This window comes from Lissotriton vulgaris, chromosome 3_1, assembly GCF_964263255.1.
Source record: "Lissotriton vulgaris chromosome 3_1, aLisVul1.2, whole genome shotgun sequence".
NCBI lineage: Eukaryota > Metazoa > Chordata > Amphibia > Caudata > Salamandridae > Lissotriton > Lissotriton vulgaris.
The window spans coordinates 490,241,110-490,266,000 of record NC_141689.1 but is presented as its reverse complement, the minus strand read 5'-3'; the positions used below and the strand labels follow the sequence as shown (position 1 = coordinate 490,266,000).

Here is a 24,891-nt window from a genome sequence, read left to right as displayed (position 1 = left end):
TGCAATAGATCTGCTTGTCCAGCATTGCATCTGGGGCACCTATCGTCCTCCCTAAACCCTCAAGCAAATAGCTTTGCCGGCGTATGATAGAGGTTAAACACCGTTTTGTAATGCTGGGCCCGCAGATTTGAAGATCGAAATATCTTTTTATTTAAACATAGGACGAGATCCAGGTCAGCATCGGGATTGCCCAATTTCATGGCCAGAGCACATTCGGTCTTTTCCATATCATCTTGGATTCCCATTAAAAGAAGATTATACACTACTTTTATCTTCTTGCACCCCTTAGTTAATAATTCAATCAGGGGGATATCCTGGCAATCTAATCGACCAACTATATAAACCTGAGCCTCATTCAGCCTGTCCTTCGCAGAGCAAATGCTTTGTCCAAAAAAAACTACCAAAATGCAGTTTTCTCCCCTTTTCTTGTTTCCCCCCGAACACCGCCCCCCCCCTCTGTCCCTCCCACCCCACCCGCCTCAAACCCAAACCCAAACCCCCCTGAAACCCCCCCCCCCCCCAACCCCACTCTCTGAAATGCACAGATCGAGTCTGTACATGTGATGGTCACGCAGTGTTAGCGGTGAGGACTAATGCAAATGACAAACACAATCTACCCAAACAAGCCCCTACACCAATAAACATGATACCCAAATTCACAGCCAGAAGAAATTGACCCGACCAGTTTTGAACATCATCTTAAACCTTCAGTTCTTGGAGAACCTCCTACAACCGGCACTTATAAAATCCGCCCTATTCGCCTAAAGAGTCAAGGTACTCCTTTGCTTTAATTTCTGAAGAGAAATACAAGGCCCTCCCATCATCAATTATTTTTAACTGAGCCGGGTTTATCAGGAAGGCTTGAATCTTTTCATCCTGAAAAGGCTTAATCATTCCCCTCAGTCGCCAACGTCTCTCTACGGTCGTGTGACAGAAGTCCGGGCAAACGAAGAATGAGACCCCCTCGCTGCTTCTCTTAGCGTCTGGTCTAGCCTTTTCTGCGATAGCCTACCTCAGGATAAAGTTACCCAGAAAAATTAATACTGCCCTGGGTTTATCCCCTTACTTTGCATTCCTTCGTATTTTAAAAGGGGTGCGGTGCACTCTCTAACTCGTTAGACCAATTCCAGCTGGAAAGTTCAGGGAAAGCTTGCTGAAAGAGCTTGATGATATACGCCCTGATATCGGAGCCCTCGACCCCCTCCGGAATTCCCAGGACCCTCAGGTTGTTTCAGCGGAGCCTGTTTTCCATCTCCTCCAGCTTCCACTGTATATCCACCACCTGGGAGCAGTGAGCATTAACCTTAGTGACGGCTTCAGCCACCTCGGCCTCAGTTGATACCACCCTCTATTCCAAATTTGAGACTCTGTCCCTGGTATTAGCACAGGCCTTAGATAGCTTCCTAACCACGCCCTGCATCTTCTTCATTGCAGCCTGAGATTTAAGGTTGTCCTGGCGTGTTTCCTCCCTGTGCGCGATTATCTCTTGGTGGATTGTCTCCAAGAGGGACATTTGGGTGAGTTCCAAACAGGGACTTCCCTGTAGATACATGGCGGAGGAATGGTCCCAGCTCAGTCGCGTTGGGGATGAACCTGTCCCTTGGCTGCCGCCAAAGATTTTAATGCAGTTCCTGGCTGGTCAAACTCAGGGTCACTCTCGAAGTCCAGATAGGAACTGCGTTCCTCATCCTCAGACCACCCTACCCAGTCTGAAACCGAGAAAAAGGCTTCACTTGGAGCACTCTTCTTTTCATTACCAACTCCACCTGTCGCCAAACCAGTCTCTATACACAGGGAGTCAGGATCAGCCGTGGCCCCCACCTCTGACTGCTCCACCGTTTTAGCGTCAATTGGGACTTGTGACACCGATTGGGCACCACCTGCCATTAGTTCAATTTCCGGAGGCACTAGGCGATCTCATCCTTTTTTTCCATAATTGGAGCTGCTACTCCTGGAGCCATCACCTCGATTGAACCCTCAACTGAGCCCTGAGATCCGCCTCCAAGCACCGGGGTACCTTGTGCCGAGGGTGGAGCCGAATTGGGGGGGCTTCCCCCCCTACTAACACCTATTGGGGCCTCTTCTCGAACCTCCACCTCAATAGGTATGCTGCCCACGATTCCTTGGCCTCCTTCTCCTTACCAGCTTTGGAGAACAGGTCTACTATCGAGGCTGTGGCCAGGCGGGTCCTTACAGCAGCCTGTTGCCTTTTTTTAGGTTGTTCCACCGGGGGCGTTTGGTCTCTCAGTAGGTCCTCGGTTCCCTCAGTTTCAGCTCCTTCCCGCTGGGATTTTTTCTTCAGCAGAGCTGCTTTCGTCCCGAGATTCACTTTAGGGGCCATCACTTCCTTCCGTGCCCTGCTCCTCTGACAGGGCGGACTCCGGGCTTCTCAGTGATTGCTTCCGCTTGTGAGCTCCGCTCTGAGCTCCACTCTGCTCCGCCCCCTTCGCACCTGGCTCCGCCCACCTGAACTCCCGAGCCGTTTGCGGTTAGGGGAGAGAGCGTCCACCGTTAGCACCAGTGCCAGCAAAAGTTGTTTAGCGGACCCGCAGCAGGTAAGCGTCGTCAGCAATCCGTCCGTATTTTCCCGTGTTGCCCAATATTAGGTTCTCCCTAATTACAGTGTCGGAAGACTCCTGGCTGAGGAACTACGTCTCCATCGGGCTCCTTCTCCTTCTCGTCCTCACCGCTCCCCTGCACGGCCACAACTACGCGGCCGCCATCTTGCTTCAGATGGACTCTGTACTGTCCCTGGAAATTCCAACACTCGGCCAACCCAAGGAAAAACTTCAATTGATCTTTGCTTTCCCGGCAAGGTGCATTACTTATTCCTTGAACAATGCTCCGCTTGGGTTGTATACCATCATATGATATCACGTGTCCCAAATATGTAACACTTTCTTTCCTAAATTGACATTTCTCACGTTTAACAGTCAACCCATATTGCTCCAAACACCTCATCACTTCTTCTAGTAACTCGTCATGGTGTGCTTCATTTTTTTTCCAGATATCATGATGTCATCCTGGAAAGACCATACATCTTCTAACCCTTCAAATATTTTCGTCATCACCCTTTGAAAAACTGCTAATGCCAGCCCAAACGGCATTCGCAAATAACAAAATGCCCCTAATGGGGTGAAGTAGGATGTCTGATGCCTGGAATACTTGTGCAGACTGATTTGGTGATATGCCACGGTCATATCTACAACTGTAAAAACTCTCCCTCTTGACATGGCTGACAACATTTCAGAAATATTAAGGAGTGGTTGTCTGTCAATCCAAATATTTTGATTAGGGTCTCTTAAGTCTATGCATAATCTGATCTTACCACCCTCCTTAGGAGCCACAACCATTGATCCAACCATACTGATGATTCGATGGGCTCAATTATTCCATGACTCAACAATTTGTCGAATTCTCCTTGCAAAGGTTCCTTCATCAGGAGAGGCACATTGCGTTCCTTATGTACCACTGGCATTGCTCCCTTTTTAAGAATGATTTTATGACAAAATCCTTTCAATAGACCCAAATCAATACTGAGAACACGAGGAAATTTCTTCACTACCCATTCATCAAAATTATCCACAGAGTTTACACCATGTGATTCTGGTAATGACACTATGACAGGGTCTTCTGCATTAGGATTCAACATTATACCCAAATCTTTCTGATGACGCCATCTCAACAGGTGAGAGCCAAAATCAGTTAAATACACATGTCCATAGACTACTTGTCCCTTGAAAGAAATGTTCATCCATCTCTATTTTCTTCCCACGTAACCTACTGCCTTTATATCAGGTTCACAACAAGGGGTGGTGAGGGACAGAGTCTCTGAATTAAACAGAATACTCTCACCCAGTCAAGAGATCAGGGCTAGATCCAACACCGTTTTTTAGTTCACTGCACCATCCCAGTTTCAGAACCTGGCTGTATGCAAATTAGACTGTTCCTGTCCCAGTGCATGATGGGAACAGGGCAAACCAAACTACAAAAGCCAATTCTTACACTGGGAAGGAAACAAGCTACCGGGGACCGGTTTCTGGCATTTCAGCCGTCTTCGGCCCGGCTTGCTTGAATCCTGATGGTGCAATGAGCAAGGGACTCACATCTGAGTATACCCTTCCACGCTTAGGGTGGACAAAAATATTTACAACAAGGGGTGGTGAGGGACAGAGTCTCTGAATTAAACAGAATACTCTCACCCAGTCAAGAGATCAGGGCTAGATCCAACACCGTTTTTTAGCTCACTGCACCATCCCAGTTTCAGAACCTGGCTGTATGCAAATTAGACTGTTCCTGTCCCAGTGCATGATGGGAACAGGGCAAACCAAACTACAAAAGCCAATTCTTACACTGGGAAGGAAACAAGCTACCGGGGACCGGTTTCTGGCATTTCAGCCGTCTTCGGCCCGGCTTGCTTGAATCCTGATGGTGCAATGAGCAAGGGACTCACATCTGAGTATACCCTTCCACGCTTAGGGTGGACAAAAATATTTACAACAAGGGGTGGTGAGGGACAGAGTCTCTGAATTAAACAGAATACTCTCACCCAGTCAAGAGATCAGGGCTAGATCCAACACCGTTTTTTAGCTCACTGCACCATCCCAGTTTCAGAACCTGGCTGTATGCAAATTAGACTGTTCCTGTCCCAGTGCATGATGGGAACAGGGCAAACCAAACTACAAAAGCCAATTCTTACACTGGGAAGGAAACAAGCTACCGGGGACCGGTTTCTGGCATTTCAGCCGTCTTCGGCCCGGCTTGCTTGAATCCTGATGGTGCAATGAGCAAGGGACTCACATCTGAGTATACCCTTCCACGCTCAGGGTGGACAAAAATATTTACAACAAGGGGTGGTGAGGGACAGAGTCTCTGAATTAAACAGAATACTCTCACCCAGTCAAGAGATCAGGGCTAGATCCAACACCGTTTTTTAGCTCACTGCACCATCCCAGTTTCAGAACCTGGCTGTATGCAAATTAGACTGTTCCTGTCCCAGTGCATGATGGGAACAGGGCAAACCAAACTACAAAAGCCAATTCTTACACTGGGAAGGAAACAAGCTACCGGGGACCGGTTTCTGGCATTTCAGCCGTCTTCGGCCCGGCTTGCTTGAATCCTGATGGTGCAATGAGCAAGGGACTCACAACTGAGTATACCCTTCCACGCTTAGGGTGGACAAAAATATTTACAACAAGGGGTGGTGAGGGACAGAGTCTCTGAATTAAACAGAATACTCTCACCCAGTCAAGAGATCAGGGCTAGATCCAACACCGTTTTTTAGCTCACTGCACCATCCCAGTTTCAGAACCTGGCTGTATGCAAATTAGACTGTTCCTGTCCCAGTGCATGATGGGAACAGGGCAAACCAAACTACAAAAGCCAATTCTTACACTGGGAAGGAAACAAGCTACCGGGGACCGGTTTCTGGCATTTCAGCCGTCTTCGGCCCGGCTTGCTTGAATCCTGATGGTGCAATGAGCAAGGGACTCACATCTGAGTATACCCTTCCATGCTTAGGGTGGACAAAAATATTTACAACAAGGGGTGGTGAGGGACAGAGTCTCTGAATTAAACAGAATACTCTCACCCAGTCAAGAGATCAGGGCTAGATCCAACACCGTTTTTTAGCTCACTGCACCATCCCAGTTTCAGAACCTGCCCTGTTCCCATGATGCACTGGGCCAGGGACAGACTGATTTGCATATAGCCAGGTTCTGAGCTGGGATGGGGCAGTGAGATAAATAACGGTGATGGATCAAGCCCTGATCTTTGGACTGGGTAAGAGTGGTCTGCTTAATTCAGACACTCTGTTCATCACCACCCCCTTTTCTGAATCGTTTTTGGCCACTATAGGTGTGGCAGGGTATACTCAGACATGAGTCCCTTTCTCACTGCTCCATCAGGATTCAAGCAAGCCGGGCCGAAGACGGCTGAAATGCCAGAAACCGGTCCCCGGTAGCTTGTCTCCTTTCTGGTGAAGAATTGGCTTGGTAGTTTAGTCTGCCCTGTTCCCATGATGCACTGGGCCAGGGACAGACTGATTTGCATATAGCCAGGTTCTGAGCTGGGATGGGGCAGTGAGATAAATAACGGTGATGGATCAAGCCCTGATCTTTGGACTGGGTAAGAGTGGTCTGCTTAATTCAGACACTCTGTTCATCACCACCCCCTTTTCTGAATCGTTTTTGGCCACTATAGGTGTGGCAGGGTATACTCAGACATGAGTCCCTTTCTCACTGCTCCATCAGGATTCAAGCAAGCCGGGCTGAAGACGGCTGAAATGCCAGAAACCGGTCCCCGGTAGCTTGTCTCCTTTCTGGTGAAGAATTGGCTTGGTAGTTTATTCTGCCCTGTTCCCATGATGCACTGGGCCAGGGACAGACTGATTTGCATATAGCCAGGTTCTGAGCTGGGATGGGGCAGTGAGATAAATAACGGTGATGGATCAAGCCCTGATCTTTGGACTGGGTAAGAGTGGTCTGCTTAATTCAGACACTCTGTTCATCACCACCCCCTTTTCTGAATCGTTTTGGCCACTATAGGTGTGGCAGGGTATACTCAGACATGAGTCCCTTTCTCACTGCTCCATCAGGATTCAAGCAAGCCGGGCCGAAGACGGCTGAAACGCCAGAAACCGGTCCCCGGTAGCTTGTCTCCTTTCTGGTGAATTGGCTTGGTAGTTTAGTCTGCCCTGTTCCCATGATGCACTGGGCCAGGGACAGACTGATTTGCATATAGCCAGGTTCTGAGCTGGGATGGGGCAGTGAGATAAATAACTGTGATGGATCAAGCCCTGATCTTTGGACTGGGTAAGAGTGGTCTGCTTAATTCAGACACTCTGTTCATCACCACCCCCTTTTCTGAATCGTTTTTGGCCACTATAGGTGTGGTAGGGTATACTCAGACATGAGTCCCTTTCTCACTGCTCCATCAGGATTCAAGCAAGCCGGGCCGAAGACGGCTGAAATGCCAGAAACCGGTCCCCGGTAGCTTGTCTCCTTTCTGGTGAAGAATTGGCTTGGTAGTTTAGTCTGCCCTGTTCCCATGATGCACTGGGCTAGGGACAGACTGATTTGCATATAGCCAGGTTCTGAGCTGGGATGGGGCAGTGAGATAAATAACGGTGATGGATCAAGCCCTGATCTTTGGACTGGGTAAGAGTGGTCTGCTTAATTCAGACACTCTGTTCATCACCACCCCCTTTTCTGAATCGTTTTTGGCCACTATAGGTGTGGCAGGGTATACTCAGACATGAGTCCCTTTCTCACTGCTCCATCAGGATTCAAGCAAGCCGGGCCGAAGACGGCTGAAATGCCATAACCGGTCCCCGGTAGCTTGTCTCCTTTCTGGTGAAGAATTGGCTTGGTAGTTTAGTCTGCCCTGTTCCCATGATGCACTGGGCCAGGGACAGACTGATTTGCATATAGCCAGGTTCTGAGCTGGGATGGGGCAGTGAGATAAATAACGGTGATGGATCAAGCCCTGATCTTTGGACTGGGTAAGAGTGGTCTGCTTAATTCAGACACTCTGTTCATCACCACCCCCTTTTCTGAATCGTTTATATCAGGTTCGGCCCAATCATTATATAGTTCTTTATATAATGTGTCTTTTGACACAAAGGTATACATACTCCCTGAGTCCACCAACATTTTCACATGCAAATAATCTAAACCTACAATACAATGTGGTTTCTCAAGTTTCCCATAACTTTCTTTTTTTACACCATTGAATTTCTTAGCATGTGTGGCATTGTTGGTAATAGAGCATTCTTCTTCATAATTAGGTAGGAATATTTCAGTCACACATTCACATACTTCCTCAACCTCTTTAACAATGCTTTGTTTATATCTTGTTCTACACAATTTAAAAAAATGCCCTTTCTTCCCACAGTTACGTCATACAACTCCTCTTGCTGCACATTTAAAGCTTGTTGCAATATGTCCAGGCTCCCCACAACCAAAACACTTTATTTCCCTTGTAGGAATATCCTTCCTTCCTCCATTGTCTACCACATTCTTCTTTACTCGTTCAGTGTCGTTCTTAATAATGACTTTTAAAGATGTTTTTTGAACTTCACAAATAGGAGTATTCTCATTTCCAACCTTCCCAATCTTAGTTTCAACTTTCAACGAGGTATCCATTTCCCTCAACCATTTAGAAGCTTGCTCCATGCCCTTGACAACTTGATCCCTAATGAGAGAGTCACTCAAGTTCTCAAATGTACATGTTAGGGACAGGCCACGTAAAGCAGCTACATATGTATCAATATCTTCTTCCAACAACTGTGCTCGTGTAAAAAATGTATGTTGTTCCATTAGAATATTAATTTTAGTAATATACCTTATATCAAGCATCATGGTGGACATTTCATACACATTGTTAGGTTGCCCATCTCCCATACCCAAGGAAATCTCTGGTAAATGTTCATGTAGTCTTCTTTCTTCAACTCCCAGATGGTGTAGTGATATAGCTTGGCGCCAAACAGGACCATACCTCTCACCACCTATAGCCAATATGTAAGTGAAGAATAGTTTTTTCTACTGTTACCAGGGAACGGGTGGAGACCCTGGAGTTGCCAAAAATGCTGGCGGAGAAGCCATAGCTTGGTCACACATGTTCACTGCAAACAAAGTAGAAATAAAAGGCTAAAATAACTAATTAAAACAAAGTATTAAAAATATAAGTTAACAAAATAGACTAACACAATCCTTCTGTGGGTCTATTTTCTATGGGGTTTTTTTCAATTTTCGTTTCTCTTTCCTATGTTGTTTCTTCTCTGTTATAGTAAACTTCTCTTATCTTTATTTTACAGTGTTCCAGCCAGACACGAAGGAGAACAGAGCATTAATGGGAGCACATATCTCAGACTGAGTACAATAGTAGTTTGTGCTGGCTCGTGACTTGCCCTTGGAATCTGGCAGCTCATGGTATTTCAATATTTAGTATACTTGTAACGTGCCTTTACTATCTTCACACGCTTATGGATACTCTTGACTAGTGAGACTCGCGCTGAGTGCTCAAAGTGTATTCCCGCTCAGAAAAAATTGACTGAATGCGCGTCTATTTTCAAACGCGTATCAATCGCCTCCTAATAACACTTAATCTTCCGGATGTGCCTCGTGCTAGAAATTGACTGTGTGCGCATGTGTTCTCAAGCGTGTGTAAATCGCTTGTTAATCCTCAGGACGTGCCTCGCGCTTGGAATTGAATTTGTGCGTGTGTGTTCTCAAGCGTGTATGAATCGCTTGTTAATCTTCAGGACGGGCCTCGCGCTACCATCATTCATGCGCACGCAGGCAATTTAAATATCCACAAGCTGCAGCGGTAACTTTCACAGTCTTTCACGCTGGCTAACTTCGTTAACAAAAGGAATGCAATTCACAGAACTCTTCCCATCTAATATGGCAATGTCTTTTAAAATCCGCCCAGGCACGCTGTTTTTAACAAGTTAAAAACTATCTTATCGGCATGTAGATCGTTCGTCTTCATTCCATCTCATTTAGACCAGGGGTGAGGACATCCGTAGTCTGCCCCCTGCACAGACACATCTCATCGCCAGAAAATGTAGAAATTACACAGCTTCGTATGTGTAATCCATATAAGTTTATTTCATGTTGACATCCTCAGCAAAGCAGCTCCTTACATGACGCTGCCTTCAGAGTAATAAAGCATACTCAGAACACTGGGAATTAAGCAATCTAAGTTCTGTCTGGACATTCCAGCTCACATACTAATCTCTTAGCTACATGATAATTAATTCTACATATATCTAATGTGAGATTATGGAACTCCTTGGATTCATTTGATATTCTCTATCATGTCCAGTGATATTCTCCTGGTGTTTGAATTTTTTGTTCCTGAATGTTGGATACAATGGTAAGAATCTATCAAGGGAGAGACTTTAACCTTTTATCCATATCTTCTTAGGTTCGGAGTCTAAAATGGAATAAGGTCCAACTGGCTTAACTTCCTTCAGTGAAGAAGAGGAAGGACTACGACATCGCCACTATTATTAGGACTATTGGACTGTTTTGTGATTGGACTGATGGTGGCCATGGTTACTCCTAGTGTTCATGGGAGTTGTAGTTTCCCAGTGATGTGTTTTTACATTATCTTTGAACGGGCTGTTAATAAAGAGTGAAAACCACTGCCAGCCTCCACATCCCAGAGAGCTGTTGACACCCATGCACAGTGAAAGGGTGTGCATATAGGGAGCCCCTCCAGACCTCTGGGTCACATTACATGTTACAGAGGGCCTTAAGTGCAAATGCATGATTGTCATGTGTGCTGAAGCCAGGGATGTTAAAAAGCATCAGAGACGTTGTTCTGAGCGACTTTTTTGGCCCTTCTTTGAGGGAAGGTGATTGGAGGTGACTTCAGTCTACTATCATTCTAGTGGAAGGATTAGAACTGTAAATAGAGCCTATTCACAAGGCGTGTTGATATAATTCCGTACCCTTTTCCTTAGATCAGGGCTTATAAACTTATGTTAGGGGATAGATTCATTAGTATTAGTGACAATCCATCCTTTTGTAAGAGTATTAGTATACCTTCTATGGAGTTATGCTTATTTCGGGCCTTGTAGGCCTCAAACGGGAGAGACTCCATCTTTCTTTCTGCCCCGGCAGCTTGAGATGCTTTTAGGTCAAATGTAATGTTTTAGTTATGAGGTGTTGTTCGCTTGGAGAGAACCGGTTCAGGCTGGCCCTTATCGAAAAACTGTATTTTTCTCCATTCCGAAGACACAACATCAGGCCGGCCGGCTGGGAACGTGTCCTTGGTAAGGGGAGGTACAAGAATTTGGTGGGCGGCATGTTACTGGCCGTAACTTTCCATGCAGGAACACGCTTCCATATTAGTGAAAGCATGAGGCAGTGAATGAGTCAGTCTGCAGGCGGCAGCTAGCCGTTAGCATCAATGCCATTAATTATTTCAGGGCAGACAGTCGCCATTTTAAAGTCCGAGACAGATCAAGAAGCTGATACTCTCTTAGAAAGATTGAAGTTATTTTAGCTGGAGCAGCTGGTGAGCTTTGGCCTTTAGGTCAGAGCATTCAGAGTGAAGCAGTTAGTTAAGGGAACGAATACCAGAGTGGCTGAAACTGAGTTATAAGATCGAAGCCGAGAAGTGAAGATGGTCCGCGATTGAGAGGAGAGAGGAGTAGTGCAGAACAGCCAGAGAGTAAGCAGCTGATGAGAGGAAGGTTCCAGTGACTTGGAGGGAGGCGAAGAAGACAGAGCATAGCGGTGCAGACGTGTTTCCGTGACTGCAGAGGTGTGACCTTAAAGACGAGCCAAGACACAGACGAGAAGGGAACCCAGATGACTGCTGAGTCCAGACTTCATATTAATAAGGTGACGTCGACCCTTTCTTATTAGCGTGCACATTCTAACCTTTCATTTTCCCTTTTGCAGGCTATATGTTATAGTATAGTGTTATGTTGATATTGTTGTTCTGATAAATAAAGTACCCCAGTTCTTAGTGAACCGGCATGTGCCTCTTATTCTTATATGAAAAGGTAACCTGTTCCTTCTAGTCAGGTGTTGCTGTTTGAACAGATGCCACCCCTGATCAGGTAAGTAATAACTGAATAATTAGGGAGAGAGGAGCCCTTGAACTGAAGGATAAGTTGTACATCATCTAATTTGGCTATCGTTGTGTGATTCATAATATCGTAGTGTTGTACCTCTAGTGAATAGTGAGAGAAACTTCCCAACATAAAGAGAGAGAGCTGAAGGTATTCATAGGAAAGTGATCGTCGTTGTGATGCGGCGTTATATCCACAAGATTGTGGCTTGTAATGTAAGTAAGTGAGCACCAGGGGGGATACTGGTGTGTATACCCACAGGATTGTGGCTTGTAAAAGAGAGTACCAGGGAGGATACTGGTATTTATACCCACAAGATTGTGGCTTGAGTTAGCACTGGTTGCGGCCAGTGTGTAATGGTATATGATCAGAACTGCCCCAGGGTAGAACAGTCTGGGCCTGAGTTGCCGCGAGGCTAATTGGTATGAGTGTGATATTGTAGAAAACTTAGGCATGTACATTGCTAATTTCCCATCCTTGGGTAGGAGACATAAATACCTGTTGTAAATAGGTCCTAAGGAGGGAGGTGATTACGTTCCGGCTGGGTTGGTTGTGCTCTGATGAGCTGATTCTATCTGGTCCGAGAATACGGTCGTTACAGACGTGCTATGAGAAACCCAGGGCACGGTGCCTCCTTCAGAGCCAACCTTTTCCGTTGCAACAGCATCTAAAGCATCTACAGCATCGCGGATATGCCCCTACGTCACCCGTGCTGCTGAAAGGCCAGTGGGGATGGCACATAATTAGTGACAAGCCGAATGGAAGTGTTGACACTAAGCCAGGGCCTCCAAAAAGCTGGTAGGGCTGCAGCAGAACTGGTAATATGCCAATCCTACTGTCAGAAGCCATGTTAAGAAAAAAAGTGCGCTATATAAGGGTACACATTATGCTCCAACTAAAAACCAGGGTCTAAAAACAGTGCTTCGACACCTCGGCAGTAAGCGCTATGCAAATTAAGTTCAAATTCATTCATGGGAATAGACACATAAATGAGTAATAGTGCGATTAAACAACGAGCCACAAGGTGGCGCCCTTCTAATAAACAGGATTTCGAACACTCATTGGGGTGATCCCCACCCCCCATGCCCCTGTGGTAGAAGTAAAGCTTTGGAGGTTGCAAAACCCCACAACTGTTTCTGCTGTCCGCACAAGGCGAAGTAGCACGTGTTAGGTGCAGTGTGGTAAAGTGGTTCTTAAATCACGCTCCATGCCTGATATGTGGCCAGTTACACTAGCAGGTGTAGGCTACACGCCAGTATGGGTTTAAGCACTGGTTATACTTTTATTCGTAAAAGGCAGGACCTCAGCTCTTAAATCAGTAGGACTGGCGTCATAGGAAGTGTGCCCTTTTCCACAGCCTGTGCCCCGGCCCTCCACGAACCTCCTCACCTTCAGCCTACCTTGATGTGGTGCTACTGGGCGATGTGTGGGCTGGAGGTGGGAGGGAGGTGGCAGGGCAATGCGTGCGTCAGGAGTGCGAAAGGGCCTGTGCAGGAGTGTGGTGGGAGGGCACTGTGGGCATCACTGGCGGTGGGATGGCAGGGCAAAGGGGCCGTTTCCGTGCAGGAGGGAGGTGGGGGGCACTGTGGGCATGGCTGGAGGTGGGAGAGAGGTGGGGGCACTGCGGGCATCGCTGGATGTGGTAAGGCACTGAGAGCATCGCTGGAGGTGGAAGGGCAGTATGGGCATTGCTGGAGGTGGGAGAGCACTATGGGCATCGCTGGAGGTGGGAGAGCACTATGGGCATCCCTGGAGGTGGGAGAGCACTGCGAGCTTTGCTGGAGGTGGGAGAGCACTGCGAGCATCGCTGGAGGGCACTGCGAGCATCGCTGGAGGTGGGAGGGCACTGCGAGCATCGCTGGAGGTGGGAGAACACTATGGGCATCGCTGGAGGTGGGAGGGCACTATGGGCACCACTGGAGGTGGGAGGGCATTGCTGGAGGTGGGAGGGCACTGCGGGCATCGCTGGAGGTGGGTGGCAATCGCTGGCGGTGGGAGGGCACTGCGGCCATCGCTGCGCGCGGTTCCCAGGCCAGGAAGGCACAGAGGAACCCGGAACCACGGCAAGAGCACTCGTCCTGCTTGCCTTCTCCCGCGAAACGGCCAGGAATCCCACTGATGAGCCTTTACAAACCTTACCTATTGAAAAAGTGGATGCTTCTACTTTCCCCAGTCATTTCGCTACAGAAGTCAACTGGAACCATCACATAACGTACTCTCAAGTTCGCCAATCATACCGAGCATAGATTCTGACTGGACCACTCGTCCGGACGTCTACACCCATTGTACCTGGTCTTGAGCGGGGCCGGGTTGGAATTATCACCGGCACAGCAACCTGTGGCTAGATACTCATCGACTACAGCCCTGAGGAGTCGCCAAAGTATTGTAACTGCTTGGCGACGAAACACGTGTCGGCTGGCTATCCATAACAATTAAAGAGGAACCATACTACCAATCGTCCTCTTTCTTCTACAAATGTGGATACTTGAACTTTTAAATGTCCATCGAGACATCATTTCTGTACTTTCTCCATTTGGTGTGCAAAAGGTCTATCTTCACGTACCTAGTGTGTGTCTCGGCACACATGTTTGGAGGGGTTTAGGGCCTTTATCCCCTCACCTGCATGCACCCTCACCTATCCATACCTGTGTTACCTCAGTGAGCAGTGCGCCCAGTATCTCCCTCAACTAAAAACCCTGGTCTTAATTGTCTCACAGGAAGGCACAGAGGCCCGCGCAGAATGCAGGCCTGGATCGGTATAAAGCTATCCTGTGTGAGGCAGAGCCAGCGGGTTTAATTAGAGCAGGGGAGGGGTGGGAGCGCAGAGAATGACATCTTAATGAGGCTTAATGAAGTGGTGTCCTGTGAGGAGCAGCTGTCACCGGCGCTGCTAGCAGCCGGAGAGTGGGGTGGGGGCTGTCCGAGGAAGCAATGGAAAGTAAAGGAACGAAAGTGGGAAGAGGGGCTGAAGAAGAAAGGACGGAGAAGGAGTGACGAGGAAGGAAAGTGTAAAGGAACGGAGAGGGGCTGAGAAAGAAAGAAGGGGACGAGGAAGTAAAGGAGAGCAATCGGGAGTGGCCGGGAAAGGAAACTAACCTCGAGTGGGGCGTGCGCGACACGCTGCCTTCACGCCGCATTCACATGCGGCAGTCGTCTCTGTGATTGGTTGACAAGGTCCACCAATCACAGTGGTTATCTGCCAGTCGCCAACAAATCACAGACGACTGCTGCATGCAATTGCGGCGTGAAGGCAGCATGATGAAACAAAGATGGAGTGCGCTTGTCCCGATGGGCGGGCTCAAAAAAGAGCAAGGGCGGTAACAACAAGCATTTGTAATGTAAACAAGATCAGGCTGCCTTCACTCCACATTCACATGTGGCAGTCGTCTCTGTGATTGGTTGACAAGGTCCACCAATCACAGTAGTTATCTGCTAGTCGCCAACCAATCACAGACGACTGCCGCATGCGAATGCAGCATGAAGGCAGCGTGACGAAAGAAAGATGGCGTGGGCTTGTCCCGATGGGCGAAAAAATGCAAGGGCAGTAACAAAAATTACGTCCAGCCAATCGAAATCCAGAATAAAACATAAATCAGGACAAGAGCGATTCAGAAACTATTCGGACACAGGGGCATGGGTTTAAGTCCCCTTCATGTGCGCTCCAATGCCAGGCGAGACCTAAAAATAGTACCATAGCCGAATGCTTTTCAGTGTTAAAAGGTGAGGGCCTTTTTTTAAATGTCGAACATGGAGCTATAGACACTGGCATTACGATGCGTGTATCCTTGTTCTCTATTATGTCACAAAATGTTACTCATAGCTCCATGGCAACCACCGTGATTTCAATTTTGGACGTTTCAAATGTTCTTATTAAAGCTTTCTCCTGTTTACACCATCTTCCAGCCCAATACACATCATAGTAGAAATATATTTCCCTGCTTTATTATCCCTAAATCTCACTCTCACTTGTTCCAAAAAGCTGGAATGTATGTTTATCCTCCATAGCACAAGGGACAATATTGATAGTTGATTAATATACACACAGACACATATGTCACACACACACAAAACCTCCTTAAAGTTATACAAAATGACAATCCAGCTTTCCAACTAACAAAAGTGACTTCCCTCAATTTACTCTCTACAATGTTTATATTTCTCATAATTTCTATTTTGCCATGGGTTAAAAAAGCCCTCCCCTCACTGCAATTAAAACAAGCATTTGCAATGCAATAGGTCTTGCATTAGGAAAGTTTGAAGAATTAGTATTATAAATGAAATTTTTTATTTATGTGTTGGTTTAGAAAATAGCTAAATTAATAGCTTTGTCATTTATAATGCCAATAGTTTTAACGTTCACAAATGTGAAACCTATAGCATTTGTAAAGCAATATGTGTTTTATTTAAGTGACTTAGATGTATTGATATTACAAATTATAATGGCTTTTATTTTTTTTTAATAACTAATACTTAAATAAAAGTAATTGTAATTTATAATGGCAATAGCTTAAACTTTTGTAAATAACTTTTGTGACATTTGTAATAAAGCTTGAAACACTGAGAGAACATATTTGAACCAGTTGTTGAATGGTTGCACAGATGCTGTGGTGGCGCTGAGTGATGTTGTGGTGGCGACGACGAGTGATGCTCTGGCGTTCAGTGATGGGGTGGTAGCACATAGTGATGTTGTGGTGCCCCTGAGTGATGCTGTGGTGGTGCTGAGTGAGGCTGTAGTGATGCGATAGATAGACAAATTGAGGGCGATAGATAGAGGGAGAGCGATACATAAATAGAGGGAGAGCGATAGATAGATAGAGGGAGGGCGATAGATAGATAGAGGGAGGGCGATAGATAGATATACATATAGATAGATAGAGGGAGGGCGATAGATAGATAGATAGATAGATAGATAGATAGATAGATAGATAGATAGATAGATAGATAGATAGATAGATAGATAGGAGTGAGGGTGATAGATAGATGGCGATAGATAGACAGATAGATAGAGTGAGGGCGATAGATAAAGTGAGTGCAATAGATAGACAAATAGAGTGAAGGCGATAGAGTGAGGGCGATAGATAAAGTGAGTGCGATAGATAGACAAATAGAGTGAGGGCGATATATAGATAGAGTGAGGGCGAGAGATAGATAGATAGCTCGAGTGAGGGCGATAGATAGATAGATAGCTTGAGTGAGGGCGATAGATAGATAGAGTGAGGGCGATAGATAGGTAGAGTGAAGGCAATAGATAGAGTGAGGGCAATAGATAGATTGATAGAGTGAGGGGCGATAGAGTGAGGGCGATCGATAGAGTGAGGGTGATAGAGTGAGGGCGATCGATAGAGTGAGGGCGATAGATAGAGTGAGGGCAATAGATAGAGTGAGGGCGATAGATAGATTGATAGAGTGAGGGGCAATAGATAGATAGAGTGAGGGCGATAGATAGATTGATAGAATGAGGGGCAATAGATAGAGTGAGGGCGATAGATAGAGTGAGGGCGATAGATAGAGTGAGGGCGATAGATAGATTGATAGAGTGAGGGCGATAGCCCAATCCGTACTTTAGGAGCATTTTTCAAAGCCCTTACTTTATATCTCGCCAACAAGCATTGCTAAAGCAATGCCTTAGGCAAGACCTAATAAAAATGAGGTAAGGGTAGCTGAATCTCTCAAGAATATACAAAGTGGAGATGCAGAAAGCATACATATCGAATACAAAAGTGTCCAAAACACAAATAACCAAAAAAATAGGTTTTAGCATAGTGTGCCGCCAAACTAGCATGTTTCCACTCCTGCCAGCGTATCCATATATGTAACACAAGTAGAAACACACCAAAAAGCAGCCATGCCTATTAACTTTGTCAATAGTTGTTCCTACATAATGATTTAACAAAAAAAATAAAGCTTTGCTATATACAAAAACTATGCTTTCCTTCATATGTGCTAATTTGTAGCATAAGACAAACGATTGCGGCTTTCAGGGAGCAGAATCGTGTTACAGCCCTGGCTCACCATTGTGTAATTATGGACAACCTTGTGATCACTGTGGCTACAGAAATCAACATAAACGTTGTTTGTATGTACTTAACCTAGTAGGGTCGAGTTATAGCGCAGGCTCACAAAAAATACATAAACGTTACGATTGTAGAATGTAACTATGGACTATGTAAAACGGTCCAATACATTAGGACTGAGTTTGTGCTATATACAATTGTCTAAAAATCAAATGGAATTGCAAACCTTGAAATGCTACAAAGTTAAAATCTCGTCTTTACCCTATTATTAAAAAATTACTTTCATGGTACACATGTAAGTCTGTAAATACAATGCAATAAATACAGCGAGGTTTGATTAACAAAATGCAGACTAAGTCTGCTATAGTGTGATGTTTCTGTGATAAATCCAGCACTTGAGAAAGAAAAGCAGGAGACGTTAATTAAAAGCTCCGTAGACAAGCAACACAGATTGTAATCTGTGGGATGCAAATTAACCACAGCAGGATGCTAAACTTGTGCTGGCACGTAGGTCTAGGAAGGGAAAATAATAATAGATTGTATGACTATTGAGATGCAGCTATCTGCGGGCATTTCATTTCAAGTTTGAAATGCATGTGTTGAAGCAGCAATCGGCTAATGCTTTGCTCAAATACATGTAGCTGTAAGGATGAACGCAACTCATTTAGAATACATCAGTGTGGATACAATCCTAAGTGCTTGGCCATAATGTCCTAACCGGGCTGTTAGTGCTAGTCTGTCTACACTTAGTAACTATAGTTGGGTTTTGACTTCAGGAGTGGTTTGTTACAGTTTACCTCATGGTAAGATAACACAAGCAGATACATTTAAGCTGGCAAGCACTGCACTTTGAACCATCAGCCCCGGCATCCAAAGTTAAAAAAGTAAGGAAAATGCAATACGAGCTGGGAAGAGATAAGGTCGGCCACTAGGGAGGGGGAGCAAATGGAAAGAGAGGGAGAGAGGAAGTGTTGCGATCTGGGCTGAACACGAACAAATAAAGCAGGGCCATAAAAGCAGCAGGGCCCCGCAGCCCGAGCCCTGGCAGAGTGAGAGGGAAGGAATGCCCGAGGCAGTAGTGAGAACACGCTTCTATGTGCATTTAAGATGTCCAAATTGTTTCTGTATCCATTCAACAAATCCAAAACAGATCCCCTCTATGCGCTTTGAAGAATGTAGAACGTGAATGTGGTTCTTGTAACACATGTTTAACCAAAGGCATCCACTGTACAAGGAGCTGCACGCACAAACCTTCCGGGCTGGGAGCAGCCTGTTAACACCAATGATAGCTGACAGGGTAAGTCTCGCACACGTGATGGGTTATGTGCAGGGGCCACGGATACATCACATCACCATTGAAATCTGGTCAGTAATGCATTAAGCGCCTGGGAAGCCTTTTGCCATAAGTACGCGGCATTAGATTAAGTAGTGAAAAACACATTTTGCATGAGGTACAATTTGTATTAAGGGAGAGCAGCATGTGGATGCAAGGTGCACTGTCAGGTGTGCGGCTCTTGAACAAGTCAGCTTCCCTAAGAAATGTACCTTGATGAAGAAACCTCTTACTAGCGATCGGCGGATTAAAGTGCAGTTACCTGCTTGTGAGTGCCCCCTGTTACAATACCAGGGGCATTAATCACGCATGCACCCTAAGCTGATGAACTACACTTGCAAGCCAGGCACACAGATGAATGAGTAGACGGCGTGAATAAAGCATAGCCCGTACTCTACGGCATGTTGCACAGCCCCGCACAAGTAGCGGGCTCGTTCGAACTAAGATCGGGGTTCAACATAGCCACATGTAATTAGAAATTGACGTTTTTGACACCAGGAAGGTGGACGTGTTCAATCAGCACAGCACTCAAAACGTTCGGCTCGTGATCCTTTAATTAAAGTGTTCTGCATGAAAGTGAGGTGCAACCATTTGAAGTAGACATCAGCAACAAAACAAAACTTTTTTTCAGAATTAATCGACATTCTACCAACATGTTGTGGAGTGATGTTTAGTGGGAGTGGTTCATGAAAGCAGGTACAAATCATTGCAATGTCACAAAGTGTGACCGGTGTCGGTCGTGTCATACTAAACACAGCCAAGAGGGGTGCACCCGCCCATCACGGCCTCCTCTGGGGGCTGACGGGTGCAGAATAACCCTGCCCTTGGTATTCGGCCCACGCTGAGATGACCTAAAGCACTATCTAGAGCTACAGCGAGCGGAAGCAGCAGTCCTGGCCCCTCCTCCTCATGGCTATACGAACTGGGGCTTGAAGTCCCCAGAACAAGGGCAGCAATGCACGCAAAGTTGAAAAGTTTATAGTGAAACAGCATTGCATACCTAAGAGTGGCTCAGCTGGCAGACGGCTCAGTGTGTTTATTGAGATTTACCTGAAGTGGAAACTGTCATCCCAATATAATTCTGGATCTGTGGCGAAGACAAGCATTTAATTTAAAAGCTTCATTGTGCAAAGATTATTTTGGGAAGCGGATGTTATTTGAAAAAGCACAGTTACAAGTGTGAGAATTCTTGTCGGAGGCTTGTGGGTGCCTGAGACAATTGTCTGATGTGTGTGCACAAATGTAAAGGCACTGTGAGAGTGAAGGATCTGTGTGTGTTTAGGAGCGGACACTCGTACGTGACCCTTTCATTAATGCAATTAAGGGATCTAACTACAACAAAGGATCAGGAAAAACAAGCGTGCGCGCACATGTTGCCACAAGAGGGCGCCGATGTTCCATTTCTTTCTTTAATGCAGATAATGGATCCAAAAAAGAACCAGCGCGTGCCTAGGTTGAAGTTAAACAAGGACGAGAGGCAAGAAGGGAAGAATAGGGGAGAGTACGGGTGACGAGAAGAACGGGAGAGAAGGTGGATGGGTGAGAACATAAAAGGGGGAGGTGTTGAGAGAAGGGCTAAGGAATGAGCAGATGGTCCTGTTTATGACCAGCGGAGCGCCGTGCTTCAAGAGCCTGGTGTGGGGTGTGGGGGAGCGAGCGAGTGGGAGGGAAAGCTTAGAATGGACAGCCCAGGAGCCCGAATGATAAAAAGAGACACGGCCTGGCGGCCGTGAAAGTGAAGGTACGGCCATGGGCAGCAACACCAGGGGTGAATAATTAGGGGGGAGGAGAAATGCCTGAGGCCGAGCGCACGCTGGGGGAAGCTTCAGATGCCTGTGGGAGGGATGCTGATGGCTTTGATGTGAAGGCGCTTTCCGCACAAGTGCACCACACGAACTGTCTGAAATCCGCAATGGTTTCAGACCTTGGTTTGCCCTCTATATTCTTGTCTATTATCCCTTGCGGGATTAATAATAGGCGAGACCTAAAAAACTAGGGGCCAGATGCATTAAGCATTTTTCTCCTCGCAAACGTGTGAATCGGCCTGTTTGCGATTGCAAAAAATGTTTTTGCGATGCATCAAACCCAATTTTGCGATCCGAATCGCAAAATGGATTTGTGATTCGCTTTTTGGAAGGGGCGTGTTTAGGTCATCCCTTCCAAATAACAAAGCATAACAGTATGCATGAATGTTTTGTGACCGTGAATGTGGTGGCAAAACATTCACATTTTATTAGCTACCTCAAGTAGGTGGTAACCCATTCACAAATGGGAAGGGGTCTATGAATGTTTGTAAAAGCATTTTTAAGAGCAGGCAGTGGTCCCATGCTTCTTTTATGACTCGCTTCTTCTTCTACCTTTCTCCTCCGCCATTTTAGCGACCTCGGACCTCCCCCTCTGCCTAGCGACCTTTTTATTGTCTCTCCTGTTTCCTCTGACACACTCCTCGCTGTCTTACTCATTACTATCTGCCTCCCTCTCTCGTCTGTCTCACTTTCCTGCCCTTCTCTGTCCCTCCCTTGGTGCTGTGACTGCATCCCCCCTCCAACCCCACTTAATGGAACTCTGCTTTTTTGTAAATAGAGATAACTCTAATCACTAGTATATGCAGTAGACCTTTGTACTCTCTACCACTCCTATGTGACTCTTAGAGTATATCCATTCATATCCCTTCCCTATGTATAAAGAGATAACTCTAATCACTAGTATATGCGGTAGACCTTTGTACTCTACTATTCCTATGTGACTTTTAGAGTAAATCCATTTGTATCCCTTCCCTATGTATATAGAGATAACTCTAATCACTAGTATATGTAGTAGACCTTTGTACTCTCTACCATTCCTATGTGACTCTTAGAGAATATCCATTTGTATCCCTTCCCTATATATATAGAGATAACTCTAATCACTAGTATATGCAGTAGACCTTTGTACTCTATACCATTCCTATGTGACTCAGAGTATATCCATTCATATCCCTTCCCAATGTATATAGAGATAACTATAATCACCAGTCTCTTCTTTGTGTGACTTTACATCTTGTACATTTGCATTTTTTTTCTGTGTGTATCTTTTATGTAACTCATGTAATCCTAAGTCCTTATGTTTTGCAACTGTTTCTTATGTAAAGCGCTCTGACACCTTCGGGTAAAGTTCGCGCTATATAAAATCGCATTAAATAAATAAAAATAAATAAATATTTCAAAATCTCTCACTTGCCATTTGTAAAGTGTTGGCATGTATGCTTTATATGTTATATCAATTGCGACATACATACAAGGCTACATCAGCTGATCGATTGACAGCTACGTTCTCGTGAATGTATCACAAAGCGTACAGTGTTCTGGCCTCACCTGCCCCTCTCCGAGAAAGTCCAGTTTCTCATAGCGTCGGGCTCGGGATCTAGCGTCCATAACTCAGCTGCTCACCAACCAACAGCAGTATCAAGTATTGGAAGCACATTCACGGCCACTTCCGGCCCGGCATCTAAACTACTGCTTCCGGGTTATAAGGAAAGAGAAAAAAAAGACTAAAGATCTGGCTTAAATCCGCGCCAGCGAGGCGTTCTCTGACGCTGAAGTCCAGAATCCAAAGGGATGAAAACCACAGTCGATTCTCGAACCAATTAATCTTTAATAGTGGTCTCCTTTCATTCTACAATGCGTTCCTGAAATGAAAGGCAAGCGTGGGCCGCCCACGTCCGTTAGCAGCCCCACGCTTCTGTGGCTATGGCAACAGATGCGCGTCTCGTCGTTCCCATGGTAACAATGACGCTTCCTCAGTCACACCAGTGCATGGTTTCTTCTAACATCTGTATAGGCGGTTCCCAGCTCACCGCCGCAACTTACTGATTCAAGAGAGGTTTTCAGTCAAGACTTCAGGAGCCGCATCACAAATTCGATGCGGTAAAACATTGAACACATCTCCAGGATAAGCAGCTGTACAAATACACTACTCAATAGAGGCGCTGCTGGAAAAAGAACAGCCATTTATGAAGATATTCTAAAACATACCACCGATGCTGCCTTACTAGGACCTGATCTGTCACGTGTTTGGTACACGAGAAAAAACATTAAGATTACTGCCATTTGTGTGACTTTGCCAACGTAGGTTCTCGGTATCAACAAGAATTATCAAGAATCGAAGCAAGCCTTGTTATGTTATGTTATGTTATGTTATGTTATGTTAATAGAAGCTTGTAAAGCGCACTGTCACCATAGGTTTCCTGGCGCTGGATATGTATGACGATGAAGCGGTGAAACATGTTAGCCGGCTTGTGAGAATAGCAAAGTTTTTAAGGCCTTTCTGAAGCGTAGTAGGTTGCCGCAGGTCTTGATGGAGAGGGGGAGAGAGTTCTAGAGCCTGGGTGCCTGGTATGAGAACCTGCGGCCTCCCTGCTTTTTCAACTTGATGGTAGGAATGGTAAGTGAAGGTGGGCTGAGCCGAGATTACGGACAGGGACGTGCTTTACGATCAGACTGTTTAGAAATTTAGGGCTGTTGCAGTGAAGTGCTTTGAAGATTAAACAACCTTTTTGAAGGCAGCTCTTTGTGCTATGGGCAACCACTGTAGTTTATGCAGCGAGGGCCTCGCCGATTGCCATCTTGGTTGTTTATGAATTAGCCTTGCTGCCTGATTCTGGATGATTTGAAGACGATTGAGCAAGGTCTGGGGTAATCCTATGTTAAGGGAGTTGGAAAAATCTAGGCGTGAAAGCACTAAAGCGATCACTACCTGAACGCGGGCTGCGTGAGATAGCAAATGGGAAATCTTCCTGATTTTGCGCAGTTGGAAGAGGCTGGCCGAGATCACGGCCCCCACATGTCCCTTGAGTGAGAGGTCAGAGTCAATAACCACCCCTAAACTTTTCACTGAGTGAGGCGAGAACCTAGTTCGCTCGGCCAGGAGTGTGGTGCCCAATGCGCAGCGCTGTTCCCAGGCAATACCAGTTCCGTCTTTCCTGGGTTCAGTTTTGGCTGATTGAGATTCTTCCAATGCTTGATATGAAGCATCACAGATTGGAATTCAGCCGCAGCATTTGGGGAGTCTAAGGGGAAAACGATCTGAAGGTCGTCGACGTAGTTAAAGACCGATATCCTCCTGGTTTTAAGTGAGTTAATTAGTGCCAGATATAGAGATTGAACAACAGTGGGGAGAGGGACGAGCCCTGCGGTACTCCACATGATGTAGATAGCTTTGCGGTAGTGAAGGAGCCCAGGCGAACAGTTTGTGTTCTGCCTGTGAGAAATGACTTGATCCATTCATGGGCAGGGCCGTGGATGCCTGCTTGTCCGACACGGTGTAACAGGATGTTGTGGTCGACCGTGTCGAACGCGGCCGACAAGTCTAGGAGCACCAGAGCCTGAGGGACCCCCTTATCTGCGTTACTTCTAAGTGTGTCTAGTGCTGCTAGGATGACAGCCTTGGTCGAGTGAGCAGGCCGAAAGCCAGCTTGATTAGGCTTTAGGAACTCAGAGTTTTCAATAAACTTAGAGAGGCACCTAGCGACATGAGCCTCAAAATTTTTTGCCAGATAGGGTAAGAGGGAGATAGGGCAATAGTTGGAGGAGTTTAAAGGGTCTGCCCCAGGTTTCTTTAAGAGGGGGACTAATTTTGCGTCCTTGAGGGCGCTAGGTACTACGCCCTTCTTAAGGGATTCATTGAGGAAGGGAAGAATACTTTGGGGCAGGGCCGAAAAGATGTCCCTAAGAACAAAAGGAGGGCAACAATCATTTGGAGAACCCGACTTGACGCGGGTCATGAGTTCTGAGAGAGTATTGGGGCATATGTCTGAGAAGTGAGTTAATGAAGAAGAATTATTAGGCATGTAGTCAGGAGAGGCCGTGTAGGTGGTGGGTGAATGCTATTCTTAATCACCACGATTTTTTCTACAAAGAAATTATTCAGAGAATTGCACATCTCTTCAGTAGAGGCCTGACTAGGTAGAATTCTAT

At 46.0% G+C, this 24,891-nt stretch overlaps 1 protein-coding gene across 1 annotated transcript in view; it reads right to left on the bottom strand.

Moving 5' to 3' along the window:
- CDK7 (cyclin dependent kinase 7) overlaps positions 1-22,450 on the bottom strand; it is a 306,650-nt gene extending 284,200 nt beyond the window's left edge. The window contains exon 1 of the mRNA XM_086960721.1: positions 22,291-22,450. Within this exon, the coding sequence (XP_086816847.1) occupies positions 22,291-22,350 (60 nt within the window). The 5' untranslated portion in view covers positions 22,351-22,450. The remainder of the gene's footprint in view (positions 1-22,290) is intronic.
- Between the last annotated feature and the right edge of the window lie 2,441 nt (positions 22,451-24,891).